The 15801-nt window shown below is 43.3% G+C and overlaps 1 protein-coding gene across 2 annotated transcripts in view; it reads right to left on the minus strand.

Annotated features, from left to right (window-relative positions):
* LOC124006983 (G-protein-signaling modulator 1-like) overlaps positions 1-14753 on the minus strand; it is a 67270-nt gene extending 52517 nt beyond the window's left edge. The window contains exon 1 of one of the 2 annotated variants that reach the window (XM_046317201.1): positions 14559-14753. In XM_046317201.1, the coding sequence (XP_046173157.1) occupies positions 14559-14617 (59 nt within the window). In that variant the 5' untranslated portion in view covers positions 14618-14753. Of the gene's footprint in view, positions 1-13969; positions 14106-14558 lie in introns of those variants that run through there. The other variant, XM_046317202.1, reaches the window with a different exon arrangement.
* Positions 14754-15801: the final 1048 nt, after the last annotated feature.

A 15801-nucleotide genomic window follows, 5' to 3' on the forward strand; every position in this document is an offset into this window, starting at 1 on the left:
AGGGGAAAAACGTGAATGATGTTTTCCAGAGAAGAACAGATCATAAAATGAGTTAAGACTATGAGGGTTCCGAGGGAGCTAACAAAAATATTATAACTTATAACACAGGCAAGGTTTAGTTTAATATTTACCCAGGCATTTGATATATCCAAATTGTCATTTGCACTGTAAGGTTACTGAAGCAGCCACGGGTGCATTCAGCAGGACGCAACATTTTGTTACGTTCAGACAGAGATACAGTATGTTATGGAGCATAAACACGCCTCTCTGTTAGAACAAGGAATCACATCAGCTCTATTCATAGGATTTCTATCTGCAACGTTCCACACTGTTTGGTTACTGAACACAGACCCAATCTGAGCCAGGATAAACCTCCAAAGATGAACTTTGAAACAGTCCAATAGTATAAAGTCCTCTCCAGGAGTGAGGTCCAAAGAAATGCCAGACGTACACCAGAGAGAAGGACATTTAGTTTCTGGTGGGATCAAAAGGGGAGCCATGGTTACTCAGGGCCAAAGATAGTATTTTAAAAGGAATAATAATATTTTCCCTCGGTGACGGTTGGTCTCTGCATAGTAACACTAAGTCAATACTGAGTCGCCATAATATCCCAGTAGAGAAATCTGTCATGTGGTCTTATTGCTGAGATTGTGATTCGATGTGCTAAAATGGGTAGTGGAATTATGGTTTAGTCTGGAAAGGGAGGGAATTTGTTATTTTAGCATGTTTCTTGTCATTGCATATTTTTTTTTACATTGGCTGTCTTCATGAATTACTTTCTATTATAGTTGAGGATGAGGAAACTACAACACACACAGAGAGAAGCATGTTAGCTTAAACCACTGAATTTAGAAACCTTCCAGACAAACAATAATCACACAGCATGTGTCATAAAACACCATCATGCCTCAGCCACAAAGCAGTAGGGTTGTTCCATCAATTCGGTGACTTTTGATAAGTCGATTTTACAAAACTTCATAAAAAACAAGTTCCCATCTCAAGAGGTAAACATTTTTTTTTTTAAAGGGCCTATTAATTACCAAATAAAGTAACACGGTTGACCGTAACAGGGTTGACCGTAACAGGGTTGACGATTTCATCTTGAATCAGCCATGAATCCACTTGTGACAGGGGGAATGGAAGCTTGTTGTGTACAACAGGAAGTGGCAATTGAATGTAAAGCGTCACAAAAAAAATGCAATTGTTAAAACATTTCTAGCCTGTCTATTAATGGGTAACAGGGTTAACATGTTATGCTCAACCCACTCAGTTTCCCAAGACAAAACACCAGAAAATGGCCAAAAATAGTAGTATTTTAAAGGTCACCTGCTTTCACACTATCATTGGACAATTAGATGTTCAATGTTCCTTTCGAAAGACATTTTAAAAAGGAATACTTTCCCTATATTAAAACGAAAGTTCAGTTCAAGTAACAGGGTTGACCTAAAAATGACACTCAGATGTAAATGAATCTCTAATCAGATTAAATAAATAATAATCTTCAGGAAAGACTGTCAAAGCAATACAATAACCAGGGCTTTACAATTATGGTGAAAACTTTAGCAAGTCATTATTCATATAGAAAATCAGATTTATTGAATTCTCCATGTGGTCTATATTAAAAAGGGCACTTCATTTAATATGACAGGCTTTTAATATTGCTGCACAATTTCTACTCAAAATGTCAAAGGGAGGCAAAAGGCACTATTTTCTTGGAATGACCCAGTAGCGTAAACATTTGTGTGTGTGTGTGTGGGATCTCCTCTTTCCCAGAAACAATATGGTTACTTGGATGTCTCTTGCCTTGCATAAAGTTCCCAGATGTTAGCTGTGAATTTTACAAGTCCTATCTACAGTATGCTTGCCCTTCCCTGAAGACAAGTTATATGACCAAAAGTATGTGGACAACTGCTCGTCCAACATCTCATTCCAAAATCATGGACATTAATATGGAGTTGGTCCCCCCTTTGCTGCTATAACAGCCTCCACTCTTCTGGAAAGGCTTTCCACAGTGCTCCCGAGTGGCACAGCGGTCGAAGGCACTGCATCTCAGTCTACAGACCCTGGTTTGATTCCAGGCTGTATCACAACTGGCTGTGATTGGGAGTCCCATAGGGCGGTACACAATTGGCCCAGCGTTGTCCGTGATAGGGTTTGGCCGGGGTATGCCATCATTGTAAATAAGAATTTCTTCTTAACTGACTTGCCTAGTTAAATAAAGGTTAAATAAAAAATAAATAAAAGCCTTTCCACTAGATGTTGGAACATTGCTGCCGGGACTTGCTTCCATTCAGCCACAAGAGCATTAGTGAAGGTGGGCTCTGATGTTGGGCGATTAAGCCTGGCTCGCAGTCGGTGTTCCAATTCATCCCAAAGGTGTTTGATAGGGTTGACGTCGGGGCTCTGTGCAGGCCAGTCAAGTTTGTCTTCACCGATCTCGACAAACCATTTCTGTATGGACCTCGCTTTGTGCACGGGGGCATTGTCATGCTGAAACAGGAAAGGGCCATCCCCAAACTGTTGCCACAAAGCTGGAATCACAGAATCTTCTAGAATGTCATTGTATGCTATAGCGTTAAGATTTCCCTTCACTGGAACTGGCTCGAACCAGGAAAAAACAGCCCCATACCATTATTCCTCCTCCACCAAACCTTACAGTTGGCACTATGCATCTCCTGGCATCCGCCAAACCCAAATTAGTCCGTCGGACTGCCAGATGGTGAAGCGTGATTCATCACTCCAGAGAACGCTTTTCCACTGCTCCAGAATCCAATGGAGGCGAGCTTTACACCACTCCAGCCGACGCATGGTGATTTTAGGCTTGTGTGTGGCTGTTTGACCATGGAAACCAATTTCATGAAGCTCAGTTCTTGTGATGACATTGCTTCCAGAGGCAGTTGGGGACTCGGTAGTGAGTGTTGCAACCAAGGACAAACAACTTTTACGCGCTTCAGCACTCTGCGGCCCCGTTCTGTGAGCTTGTGTGGTCTACCACTTCGCGGCTGAGCCGTTGTTGCTCATAGACATTTCCACGTCACAATAACAGCAATTACAATTGACCAGGGCAGAAATTTGACACACTGACTTGTTGGAAAGGTGGCATCCTATGACGATGTCACGTTGAAAGTCACTGGGCTCTTCAGTAAGGTCAATCTACTGCCAATGTTTGTCTAAGGAGATTGCATGGCTGTGTTCTCAATTGCATACACTTGTCAGCAACGGGTGTGGCTGAAATAGCCAAATAATTTGAATGGGTGTCCACATACTTTTGAATATATAATGTATATACACTGTTTCCAATTAAACAGGTAGATGCTTCATCTCCACACCCCAGCAGTAGTCGAGCATTATAAGGCCAATAAAAATGGAATAAGTCTTTGTTTTGTTTGCTTAATCAGAGTTATTTTTAAATGACCTTTCCCCTGGAAAGGAGGCAAGAGAGTCATCTGTGACAGTTGAGTTGAACTAGTGAGAGAGAGAAAGCCATGCCAAATCCTAACAAAAAAAATGTGTGTGACTAACATTGACCTTCCAACACACACACAGAGAGAGACAGAGAGAGACAGAGAGAGAGCAACAGACAGGACCAATAGAAACAAAGGTTGTAAAGAAACAAGAGAAATGCACTGAAATATATCTTACATTATTAGCATGTATGGGTTTTAAGATGATTCTGGGTGTTATGATAATGTACCGTTCTCTTTGCTGGATCCTTGCTTGGCTAAGGAGCTCTGTGCTCCGAGTATTAATCCACCCATAATTACAGAGGCAAGGCTGGTTGTCAGGGTGACCAAAGTGAAACTCTTCAATGTTTTTTTCGCCTCATTACATGTCTCGGGTTGTGGCTGATCCCTGTTTTCTCCTTCTCACTCTTTCTCTCGCTACATATTATTACATGGTGTCAACAGATATTACTGTGCATGGAAATGGATAAAGATGAAAGGAATGTAACCAAAACAAAAAACAATGCCACATCACATTAAAGCAATAGTAATTTGCCATATTTTCAATGCCTCTCAAATCAGACTGATCTAAAAGCTATGGCACACTTTGATTGAGGATATTACAGGGCCATATAGAGGTCAACTGAATCCTCTTGTAGTCTATCTACATCAATTGAATGCAATAGATAATGGAAAAAGAATTGTCATTCCTATTCTGACAGAGGAAAACCTCTTGATCACGGACAGATGGGAGTGCTAGTGTTTCAGCTCTGTGTAATATCACAAACATTAGCTCTGGGACTAATGAATAGTCATCTACTGTATCATTAGAAAACCGAGAGGGTCTGAAGCACCTCTTTAGAGTTTTACCTCTCCATACTCCAGCACCGTTGTGTCTGCACTGCCCACAAAGCCTTGAATGCATATGAATGGAGCCCTGTCAATCAGACCCACACAGACAACATGGACAGATGAGAGGTAGGGTTTGTTTGGCTTGTGATGAAAAAGTCACCCTAGACAAAACCCTGCTATTGACTCATCTGTGTTTGTCCCGTTACTCACAAACACACACATGCAGTCGTGCCGTCTACAATGAGGATGATTCTTTTTATTTTTTTATGAGCGTGGTCTTATTTCTATTACAGCATATTGATTGACTGTCATTAGATTTCCCATTCACCCAGCTCAATGTAAGATTGTTAGGTTTAGTCTACTACATGATACTGTAATTTTCCATCTACCCATCATGACAATGCTACAATCTTGCCTATGAATGGAAATTTACAACGTAGGTGCACAGGTCGAGAGAAAAGATATAGTAATCAAGGTGGCAGACAGTGACACATTCAATAACGCTTTGCACACTCTTGCCTGCATTTAGCTGGTTTAGGGTGTAATCATTAGTCCAACTGTTCCAAACATGGGTATCTATTGGATCCATTTGATTCCATTTAAGAAACGTTCTTCAACAGAATCGGTGGGTTGAATACACTCCTGACCACACACAAACAAAATGATCTTTCACAGCATCCACATACAAACAGCATGATCACTTTGCTCATTGTAATCAATGTTCCATCTAAGCTGCCCGCAGGCGAGCAATCGCTCAAAAACTGTCGTGCAGCACATGTAAGAAATATCAGCCCACTGAGAGTAGCACGAGATTGAATTGTACTCAACTTTTTAGAGTTTTCCCTGTTAGTTAACACTACAAATGTTTCCCTTTACTGTGCAATTGTGATCAGATCAACACAATATTAGCCACTTTCAATGCAACATACCGAAACAAAACAAAATATGCAAGAGATTTTGCTATAGGCAGAATGCTTCGGAGTTGGATTCTATTGCACACCACTCAGCCCGTACTCTACACAGACCGGTGCGGAATAACCAACCAGAGCTGCAGCAGGCCTATATGCAAATAGACAATTGCCACATATGGATCTATGCCATTTACCTTGAACTGGACTGTGCTTACAGCTGTGGTCCTGAGTAGATGTGCTTGTTCTGGTATCAAAGCAAGAGCTGCATGTAGCCACGTGTGAACATTTTGTTTCATAACCTAAACTAGTTAGTGAGTTATTAGCCCAGTTATTGATCCTTTTGTCATCAGTAATAGGGGAGTGACTGCTTCCAGCAAGAGCACAACTTGTGTACAATTCTTTGAAAAGCGAGTCAGTTAACTTTTGGGACTGGGGGGCAGTATTGAGTGGCTTGGATAAAAAGGTTCCCAGAGTAAACTGCCTGTTACTCAGGCCTAAAAGCTAGAATATGCATATAGTTAGTAGATTTCTATAGAAAACACTGAAGTTTCTAAAATTGTTTGAGTGATGTCTGTGTATAACAGAACTCATATAGCAGACAAAAAGCTGAGAAAAAATCCAACCAGGAAGTGGGAAATCTGAGGTTTGTAGTTTAAGTCATTGCCTATCGAATATCTTTGCCACCTTCTCCTCCCTCCTGAATCCTCCTCCCCCCCCCTCCTCCCTCTCTGCAGATGACTTCGTCAACCATTTTGAAAAGGAGGTCGACGACATCCGATCCTCGTTTGCTAAGTCAAATGACACCGCTGGTTCTGCTCACACTGCCCTACCCTGTGCTCTGACCTCTTTCTCCCCTCTCTCTCCAGATGAAATCTTGCGTCTTGTGACGGCCGGCCGCCCAACAACCTGCCCGCTTGACCCTATCCCCTCCTCTCTTCTCCAGACCATTTCCGGAGACCTTCTCCCTTACCTCACCTCGCTCATCAACTCATCCCTGACCGCTGGCTACGTCCCTTCCGTCTTCAAGAGAACGAGAGTTGCACCCCTTCTGAAAAAACCTACACTCGATCCCTCCGATGTCAACAATTACAGACCAGTATCCCTTCTTTCTTTTCTCTCCAAAACTCTTGAACGTGCCGTCCTTGGCCAGCTCTCCCGTTATCTCTCTCTGAATGACCTTCTTGATCCAAATCAGTCAGGTTTCAAGACTAGTCATTCAACTGAGACTGCTCTCCTCTGTATCACGGAGGCGCTCCGCACTGCTAAAGCTAACTCTCTCTCCTCTGCTCTCATCCTTCTAGACCTATCGGCTGCCTTCGTTACTGTGAACCATCAGATCCTCCTCTCCACCCTCTCCGAGTTGGGCATCTCCGGCGCGGCCCACACTTGGATTGCGTCCTACCTGACAGGTCGCTCCTATCAGGTGGCGTGGCGAGAATCTGTCTCCTCACCACGCGCTCTCACCACTGGTGTCCCCCAGGGCTCTGTTCTAGGCCCTCTCCTATTGTCGCTATACACCAAGTCACTTGGCTCTGTCATAACCTGACATGGTCTCTCCTATCATTGCTATGCAGACGACACACAATTAATCTTCTCCTTTCCCCCTTCTGATGACCAGGTGGCGAATCGCATCTCTGCATGTCTGGCAGACATATCAGTGTGGATTACGGATCACCACCTCAAGCTGAACCTCGGCAAGACGGAGCTGCTCTTCCTCCCAGGGAAGGACTGCCCGTTCCATGATCTCGCCATCACGGTTGACAACTCCATTGTGTCCTCCTCCCAAAGCGCTAAGAACCTTGGCGTGATCCTGGACAACACCCTGTCCTTCTCAACCAACATCAAGGCGGTGGCCCGTTCCTGTAGGTTCATGCTCTACAACATCCGCAGAGTACGACCCTGCCTCACACAGGAAGCGACGCAGGTCCTAATCCAGGCACTTGTCATCTCCCGTCTGGATTACTGCAACTCGCTGTTGACTGGGCTCCCTGCCTGTGCCATTAAACCCCTTCAACTCATCCAGAACGCCGCAGCCCGTCTGGTGTTCAACCTTCCCAAGTTCTCTCACGTCACCCCGCTCCTCCGTTCTCTCCACTGGCTTCCAGTTGAAGCTCGCGTCCGCTACAAGACCATGGTGCTTGCCTACGGAGCTGTGAGGGGAACGGCACCTCAGTACCTCCAGGCTCTGATCAGGCCCTACACCCAAACAAGGGCACTGCGTTCATCCACCTCTGGCCTGCTCGCCTCCCTACCACTGAGGAAGTACAGCTCCCGCTCAGCCCAGTCAAAACTGTTCGCTGCTCTGGCCCACCAATGGTGGAATAAACTCCCTCACGACACCAGGACAGCGGAGTCAATCACCACCTTCCGGAGACACCTGAAACCCCACCTCTTTAAGGAATACCTAGGATAGGATAAGTAATCCCTCTCCCCCCCCCCCCCCCCTTTAAGATTTAGATGCACTATTGTAAAGTGACTGTTCCACTGGATGTCATAAGGTGAATGCATCAATTTGTAAGTCGCTCTGGATAAGAGCGTCTGCTAAATGACTTAAATGTAATGTAAATGTAATGAATATACAGTGTCTATGGGGTCATATTGAACTTCATACGGCTTCCATTAGAAGTCAACAGTCTTTAGAACCTTGTTTGAGGCTTCTACTGTGAAGGAGGGGGGGAATGAGAGCTGAATGAGTCAGTTATCTGGCAGAGTGCCATGAGCTCAGTCTCGTGCGCTCCCGTGAGAGTTAGCTGCATTCCATTGCATTTCTACAGACAAAGGAATTCTCCGTTTGAAATATTATTGAATATTTATGATAAAAACATCATAAAGATTGATTCTATACTTCGTTTGACATGTTTCTACAAACTGTAATATGACTTTTCGTCTGAACTTTCGCCTGGACTTGCCCGCGCCTCCTGAGTTTAGATTTGTGTACTAAACGCTCAAACAAAAAGGAGGTATTTGGACATAAATTATGGACTTGATCGAACAAAACAAAGATTTATTGTGGAACTAGGATTCCTGGGAGTGCATTCTGATGAAGACCATCAAAAGGTAAGTGAATATTTTAAATGCTATTCCTGACTTCTGTTGACTCCACAACATGGCGGGTATATGCATGGCTTGTTTATGTGTCTGAGCGCTGTACTCAGATTATTGCATGGTGTGCTTTTTCCGTAAAGTTTTTTGAAATTTGACACAGCGGTTGCAATAAGGAGAAGTGGATCTATAATTCCATGCATAACACTTGATATTTTAGCAATGTTTATTAGGAGTATTTCTGTAAATTTATTTGGCTCTCTGCAAAATCCCCGGATGTTTTGGAACTACTGAACATAACACGCCACTGTAAACTGAGTTTTTTGGATATAAATATGAACTTTATCGAACAAAACATACATGTATTGTGTAACATGACGTCCTATGAGTGTCATCTGATGAAGATCATCAAAGGTTAGTGATTCATTTTCTCTCTATTTCAGCTTTTTGTGACTCCTCTCTTTGGCTGGAAAAATGGCTGTGTTTCTGTGACTAGGTGCTGACCTAACAATCGTTTGGTGTGCTTTCGTCGTAAAGCCTTTTTGAAATCGGACACTGTGGCTGGATTTACAAGTTTATCTTTAAAATGGTGTAAAATGCTTGTATGTTTGAGGAATTTTAATTATGGGATTTCTGTTGCTTTGAATTTGGCGCCCTGCAATTTCACTGGCTGTTGGCGAGGTGGGACGCTACATACCCCAGAGAGGTTAAAGAGCTTTTTTTGTCTTAAAAACATTTGGGATAGTTCACATCCGGATGAAAAGCCCAAAGTAAACTTCTTGTCACTCAGGCCCAGAAGTTAGGATATGCATATAATTGGTAGATTTAGATAGAAAACACTCTAAAGTTTCTAAAACTGTTAAAATTATGTCTGAGTATAACTAAAAAAAATGTGCCACCGTTTTCAATGGCTAGTACTATAATTATAAGCCCAAGTCCTCCCAAATTGCAGTTCCGAGGGCTTCCACTAGATGTCAACAGTCTTTAGAAAGAGTTTCAGGCTGGTTTTTGGAAAAAATTACCCAGTAGTTTTTTTTAGGTGGCTCCTATTTTGGCTGTAGTGTTTGTTTCTAGGCGCGTGAAGGAAAGCGCGTTCTTTCTTATTTATCTCTGGTAATGAACATACTATTCTCCGTCTTAAATTTTATCATTTATTTGCGTATTAGGATACCTAAGGTTTGATTATAAAAGTTGTTTGACTTGTTTGGAAAAGTTTATTTGGAACGTTTGGGATTCATTTTGTATGCATATTGATGGTGGGAAACTGAGTCGATTATTGACTGAAGCGAGCCAGCTAACCTGAGTTTTTATGGATATAACGAAGGACATTATCGAACAAAAGGACCATTTGTAAAGTAACTGGGACCTTTTGGAGTGCCAACAGAAGAAGATCTTCAAAAGGTAAGGCATATATTATATAGCTATTTCTGACTTTCTTGTCGCAACTCAGTGGTTGAAAATGATTTGTTATGCATTTGTGTGCTGGGAGCGCTGTCCTCAGATAATCGCATGGTTTGCTTTCGCCGTAAAGCCTTTTTGAAATCTGACATGGCGGCAGTTAAGCTTTATTTTGATGTATTGCACTTGTGCATTCATGAAAGTTTAAAATGTTACTTAATTTGAATTTGGCGCTCTGCCAATTCAACGGATGTTGTCGAGGTGTCCCGCTAGCGGCACGCCTATCCCAAACAGGTTTTAAAGAGGCTGTGTTGTATTTTGAAACGGGCTTAAATAAGCTAAGTACCCAATAGGCAGAGGGTGGCATAATTTGTCAAAATCTCTGTAATAATGGTATGGGAATAATAATGCATTTTATTTAGTATAGTTGCTTAGTATTAGTATTTGGTAGCATTGCCAATACATTTTTTAACTTGGGTCAAATGTTTAAGGTAGCCTTCCACAAGCTTCCCACAATAAGTTGGGGGAATTGTGGCCCAATCCTCCTGACAGAGCTGGTGTAACTGAGTCAGGTTTGTAGGCCTCCTTGCTCGAACACGCTTTTTCAGTTCTGAGCGGCCTTTCAGGTTATGTCGATTTAGGACACGTTTTACTGTGGATATACAGTGGGGGGAAAAAAGTATTTAGTCAGCCACCAATTGTGCAAGTTCTCCCACTTAAAAATATGAGCCAGGCCTGTCATTTTCATCATAGGTACACATCAACTATGACAGACTATTGTTATTGACCAAATACTTATTTTCCACCATAATTTGCTAATCAATTCATTAAAAAATCCTACAATGTGATTTTCTGGATTTTTTTTCAAATTATGTCTGTCATAGTTGAAGTGTACCTATGATGAAAATTACAGGCCTCTCATCTTTTTAAGTGGGAGAACTTGCACAATTGGTGGCTGACTAAATACTTTTTTGCCCCACTGTAAATACTTTTGTACCCATTTCCTCCAGCATCTTCACAAGGTCCTTTGCTGCCGTTCTGGGATCGATTTGCACTATTCGCACCAACGTATGTTAATTTGTATGACACAGAACGCGTCTCCTTCCTGAGCGGTATGACGGCTGTGTGGTCGAATGGTGTTTATACTTAAGTAGTATTGATTGTACAGATGAACGTGGTATCTTCAGGCGTTTGGAAATTGCTCCCCGGGATGAACCAGACTTGTGGAGGTCTACAAAAACAATTCTTCTGAGTTCTTGGCTCACATCTTTTGATTTCCCATGATGTCAAGCAAAGATGCACTGAGTTTGAAGGTAGGCCTTGAAATACATCCACAAGTACACCTCCAATTGACTCAAATGATGTCAATTATCCTATCAGAAGCTTCTAAAGCCATAACATAATTTTCTGGAATTTTCCAAGCTGTTTAAAGGCACAGTCAACTTAGTGTATGTAAACTTCAGACCCACTGGAATTGTGATAGTGAATTATAAGTGAAATAATCGGTCTGTAAACAATTGTTGGAAAAATTACTTGTGTCAGGCACAAAGTAGATACCAAACTTGCCAAAACTATAGTTTGTTAACAACACATTTGTGGCGTGGTAGAAAATCAAGTTAATGACTACAACCTAAGTGTATGTAAACTTCGACTTCAACAGTATATCCTACCAATGGGACATTAAAAACTGTAATAGTTTATGTTTCACCGAGTCGTGGATGAACAACAATATTAAGAAGATACATCTGACGGGTTATACACTATTGACAGGTCAGAACACCAGCCTTTGCTAAGACACGGGGTGAGGGCCTATGCATATTTGTAAGCAATAGCTGGTGCACGATATCTAAGGAAGTCTCAGGGTTTTTAATCGCCTGAGGTAGAGTATCTCATGAGAAGCTGTAGACCACACTATCTACATAGAGAGTTCATCTTTATTTTTCGTAGCTGTCTACATACCACCACAGATAGATGCTGGCACTAAAACCACACTCAATGAGCTGTATTCCACCATAAGCAAACAGGAAAATGCTCATCCAGAGGTGGTGCTCCTAGTGGCCGGGGACTTTAATACAGGGAAACTTAAATCAGTTTTACCTCATTTCTATCAGCTAACTGTGCAACCAGAGAAAATAATGTTGACCACTTTAACTCCACACACAGAGACACGTACAAAGTTGTCCCTCCATTTGGCAAATCTGACCATAACGCTATCCTCCTGATTCCTCCTGATTCCAGGCAAAACTCCAACACCATCATTAAGTCTGCTGATGACACAACAGTGGTAGGCCTGATCACTGATAACGATGAGACAGCTTACAGGGAGGAGGTCCGTGACCTGACCGTGTGGTGCATAAACAACAACCTCTCTCTAAATGTGATCAAGACAAAGGAGATGATTGTGGACGACAGGAAAAGGAGGACCGAGGATGCCCTCATTCTCATCGACGGGGCTGTAATGGAGTAGGTTGAGAGCTTCAAGTTCCTTGGCGTCCACATCACCAACAAACTGACATGGTCCAAGCACACCAAGACAGTCGTGAAGAGGGCACAACAAAACCTATTCCCCCTCAGGAGACTGAAAATATTTGGCTTGGGTCCTCAGATCCCCAAAAGGTTTTACAGCTGCACCATCGAGAGCATCCTGACGCATTGCATCACTCCGACCGCAAGGCACTAGAGAGTGGTGTGTTTGGCCCAGTACATCTCCAGGGCCAAGCTTCCTGCCATCCAGGACCTCTATCAGAGGAAGGCCCTAAAAATTGTCCAGCCACCCTAGTCATAGACTCTCTGTTACCGCACGGCAAGCGGTACCGGAGCACCAAGTCTATGTCCAAGAGGCTTCTAAACAACTTCTACCCCCAAGCTATAAGACTCCTGAACAGCTAATCAAATGACTCTGTACCCCCTGTATATAGCCCCACTACTGTTATTTACTGGTCTGGACAGTTCTGACCTAGAATATGTGGACAACTACAAATACCTAGGGGGTCTGGTTAGACTGTAAACTCTCCTTCCAGACTCACATTAAGCATCTCCAATCCAAAATTAAATCCAGAATCGGCTTCCTATTTCGCAACAAAGCCTCCTTCACTCATGCTGCCAAACATACCCTCGTAAAACTGACTATCCTACCAATCCTTGACTTCGTTAATGTCATTTACAAAACATCCCCCAACACTCTACTCAGCAAACTGGTACCTATCTATCACTATCTATCACAAAGCCCCATATACTACCCACCACTGCAACCTGTATGCTCTCGTTGGCTGGCCCTCACTACATATCTGTCGCCAAACCCACTGGCTCCAGGTTATCTATAAGTCTATGCTAGGTAAAGCTCCACCTTATCTCAGGTCACTGGTCACCATAGCAACACCCACCGTTAGCACGCGCTCCAGCAGGTATATTGCACTGGTCATCCCCAAAGCCAACACTTCCTTTGGCCGCCTTTCCTTACAGTTCTCTGCTGCCAATGACTGGAACGAATTGCAAAAATCTCTGAAGCTGGAGTCTTATATCTCCCTTTCTAACTTCAAGCATCAGCTGTCAGAGCAGCTTACCGATCACTGTACCTGTACACAGCCAATCTGTAAATAGCCCATCCAACTATCCAATTTTATTTTGTGTTATTAACTCTGCTGTTGTTTTTGTCACACTGCTTTGCTTTATATTGGCCAGGTCGCAGTTGTAAATGATAAATTGTTCTCAACTGGCCTACCTGGTTAAATAAAAGGTTAAATTAAAATAAAACAAATATTTAAAGAGCAGCAGTTTATTTTATTTATCGCTTACTTTTTTAGGGATTTTCTTAAAACTGGTTAAAGGCTTGTAAGTAAGCATTTCACTATAAGGTCTACACCTTGTATTGTATTCGGCGCATGTGACAAATAACATTTGATTTGACACTGCCCACCAGTCACATATGAAGTCTGGTGGTCATCCTTTATACGGTATATCCAGATTAGTCCTCAGTGTCATTTTTTTTAAGCTAATCAACCCAATGTGGTGTTACTGCTAGAGGGGATTTTGAGCTCCACACACACTTTGTGTAACCATTATTAACTCAGGACTTTCAAGTCTACAATAAAACTTACACATCATTCTTTCCACTGTCATACTCTCAGTGCTGTCTATAATTCATCTGCACATACTGTTTACCCTCAAAGCTGTGTGGAAAGAATATATATAGTACAGTCAGCAGTAGAGAGAGCACAGGGAAGGAACAGAGAAAGGCTTAGCTGTCTCTAAATGCATGCAAAGACAAAGGAAAATTAATGCCTCCCTAGACAGCCATACTGTTACGTATACAAATCCACCTACCACAAATACAGACTTTACCGAGCAGCTGTGTGCTCTATTGACCGTGTGTGTGTGTGTGTGTGTGTGTGTGTGTGTGTGTGTGTGTGTGTGTGTGTGTGTGTGTGTGTGTGTGTGTGTGTGTGTGTGTGTGTGTGTGTGTGTGTGTGTGTGTGTGTGTGTGTGTGTGTGTGTGTGTGTGTGTGTGTGTGTGTGTGTGAGCCCAATCTCAGCCAGCCAGCTCCACTCTTGTCCTGGTCCTATGTGGCTCCTTCCAGTCTGCACATTCACTTAGAGCCCACAGCAGCAGCAATGTTAGTCTGGGAAAGGAGAGACTAAGATATCCAGGACTGAGGCCAGGAATGAGGCTTGGGACTGAAGCTTTGACTAGAGTTGTAGCCTACTCACAGGGAGCTGTGTCTAGGTTAGCTCGCCCTGTCTAACGCCTCCTTAGGCAGCCAGGCAGAGAGCCGGTAGCCCTTGTCTCGCAGCCCAGTCGCTCCTCTTTCCCGGACTTTGCTCTCTCCTCCCCCCACTAAGAACAGGCTGTGCTGACCGTCCAGGAATCCACACCACACTAACCCTCTTCCTTCCCCCTTGGGTCGGTTCCTACCTCGAGTGTAGCCTCTTGCTGGCCAGATCCTGGTCAACAGTGTTAGTAGACTGAGCCATGGGCAGCCTCCTCCAGTAGCTAACCCTTCACAAATATTTCCTCCAGCTGCTCAAGACTTCCCAGTGCTGCAACGGCGTCCTTCCCAGCAGCTCTCTCTACCCCCCCCCTCTCTCTCTCTCTCTCTCTCTCTCTCTCCTTCCCTCTCTCTTAGCACAGAAATGGCAGCTGCTGAGGAAGTGAGGTATTGTGCAAATACATCCATATAAGGCAAGCCCCTCCCCTGTTGCTGACATCACAGAGCAGAGAGTGATGCATGTTTGGTGTGAGTATGAGGGAGGGAGGGAACAAGCAGGGCTGCTGACTGCAAAAGGGGAAATCCCAATGTCTCTGTCTGATACATAGGTCACACACATACACACTTATGGGCACACACACTCACATGAATACACGCACGCGTACAAACGCACACACACACACAGAGGCTCTTTTTCTCACTCTTCTCTTTGTTCTCTTACTCTGTCTTACTGTATGCTGAGCGATAGCGTTTTTCTGGCCTCTTTTCAAAGCACATAGCTCAACCTGGGTTTTTCCCACAGGGTCCCTTCCCCAATTTGGCTTGCATCTATGCTTTTCCAGCTTCCTTTTCTCACCATCTTTTCACATGTTCAATTTAATCGTTTCCCCACATCATATAAAATAATTTCAGGTTATTTTCCTTTTCACTGTCATTATCTCTTGAGAAACATGTCAATAGACAAGTTACACTCAAGCAATCACTGCTTACTGAGTTGTCAGTCTGTGTTTATGGCAGGGTAGTAACAAGTATGTATGCATTTATTTGTATTTTTTATTTAACTAGGCAAGTGAGTTAAGAACAAATTCTTATTTAAAATGACTGCCTACCGGGGAACAGTGGGTTAACTGCCAGATTTGAACCTTGTCAGCTCAGGGATTCAATCTCGCAACTTTGCGGTTACTGGCCCAATGCTCTAACCACAAGGCTACCTGCCACATTATGGCAGCCCCCTAACTGCAAAAATGACAAGAAAGATGCAGCAAAGCTAATCCATGCTTTGTCATAACTGACCTGTTCACCGGGCGTGCTACATGCTGTTATCAACCCTCTCTCTCCCTCTCCCTTTCCCTCTCTCACAACCTCTCCCTCTCTCGCAACCTTTGAATTCTCGGCTATGAAAAGCCATCTGACATTGACTCCTGAGGTGCTGACCTGTTGCACCCTCTA

Source organism: Oncorhynchus gorbuscha, linkage group LG20, assembly GCF_021184085.1.
Source record: "Oncorhynchus gorbuscha isolate QuinsamMale2020 ecotype Even-year linkage group LG20, OgorEven_v1.0, whole genome shotgun sequence".
NCBI classification, from domain to species: Eukaryota; Metazoa; Chordata; class Actinopteri; order Salmoniformes; family Salmonidae; genus Oncorhynchus; species Oncorhynchus gorbuscha.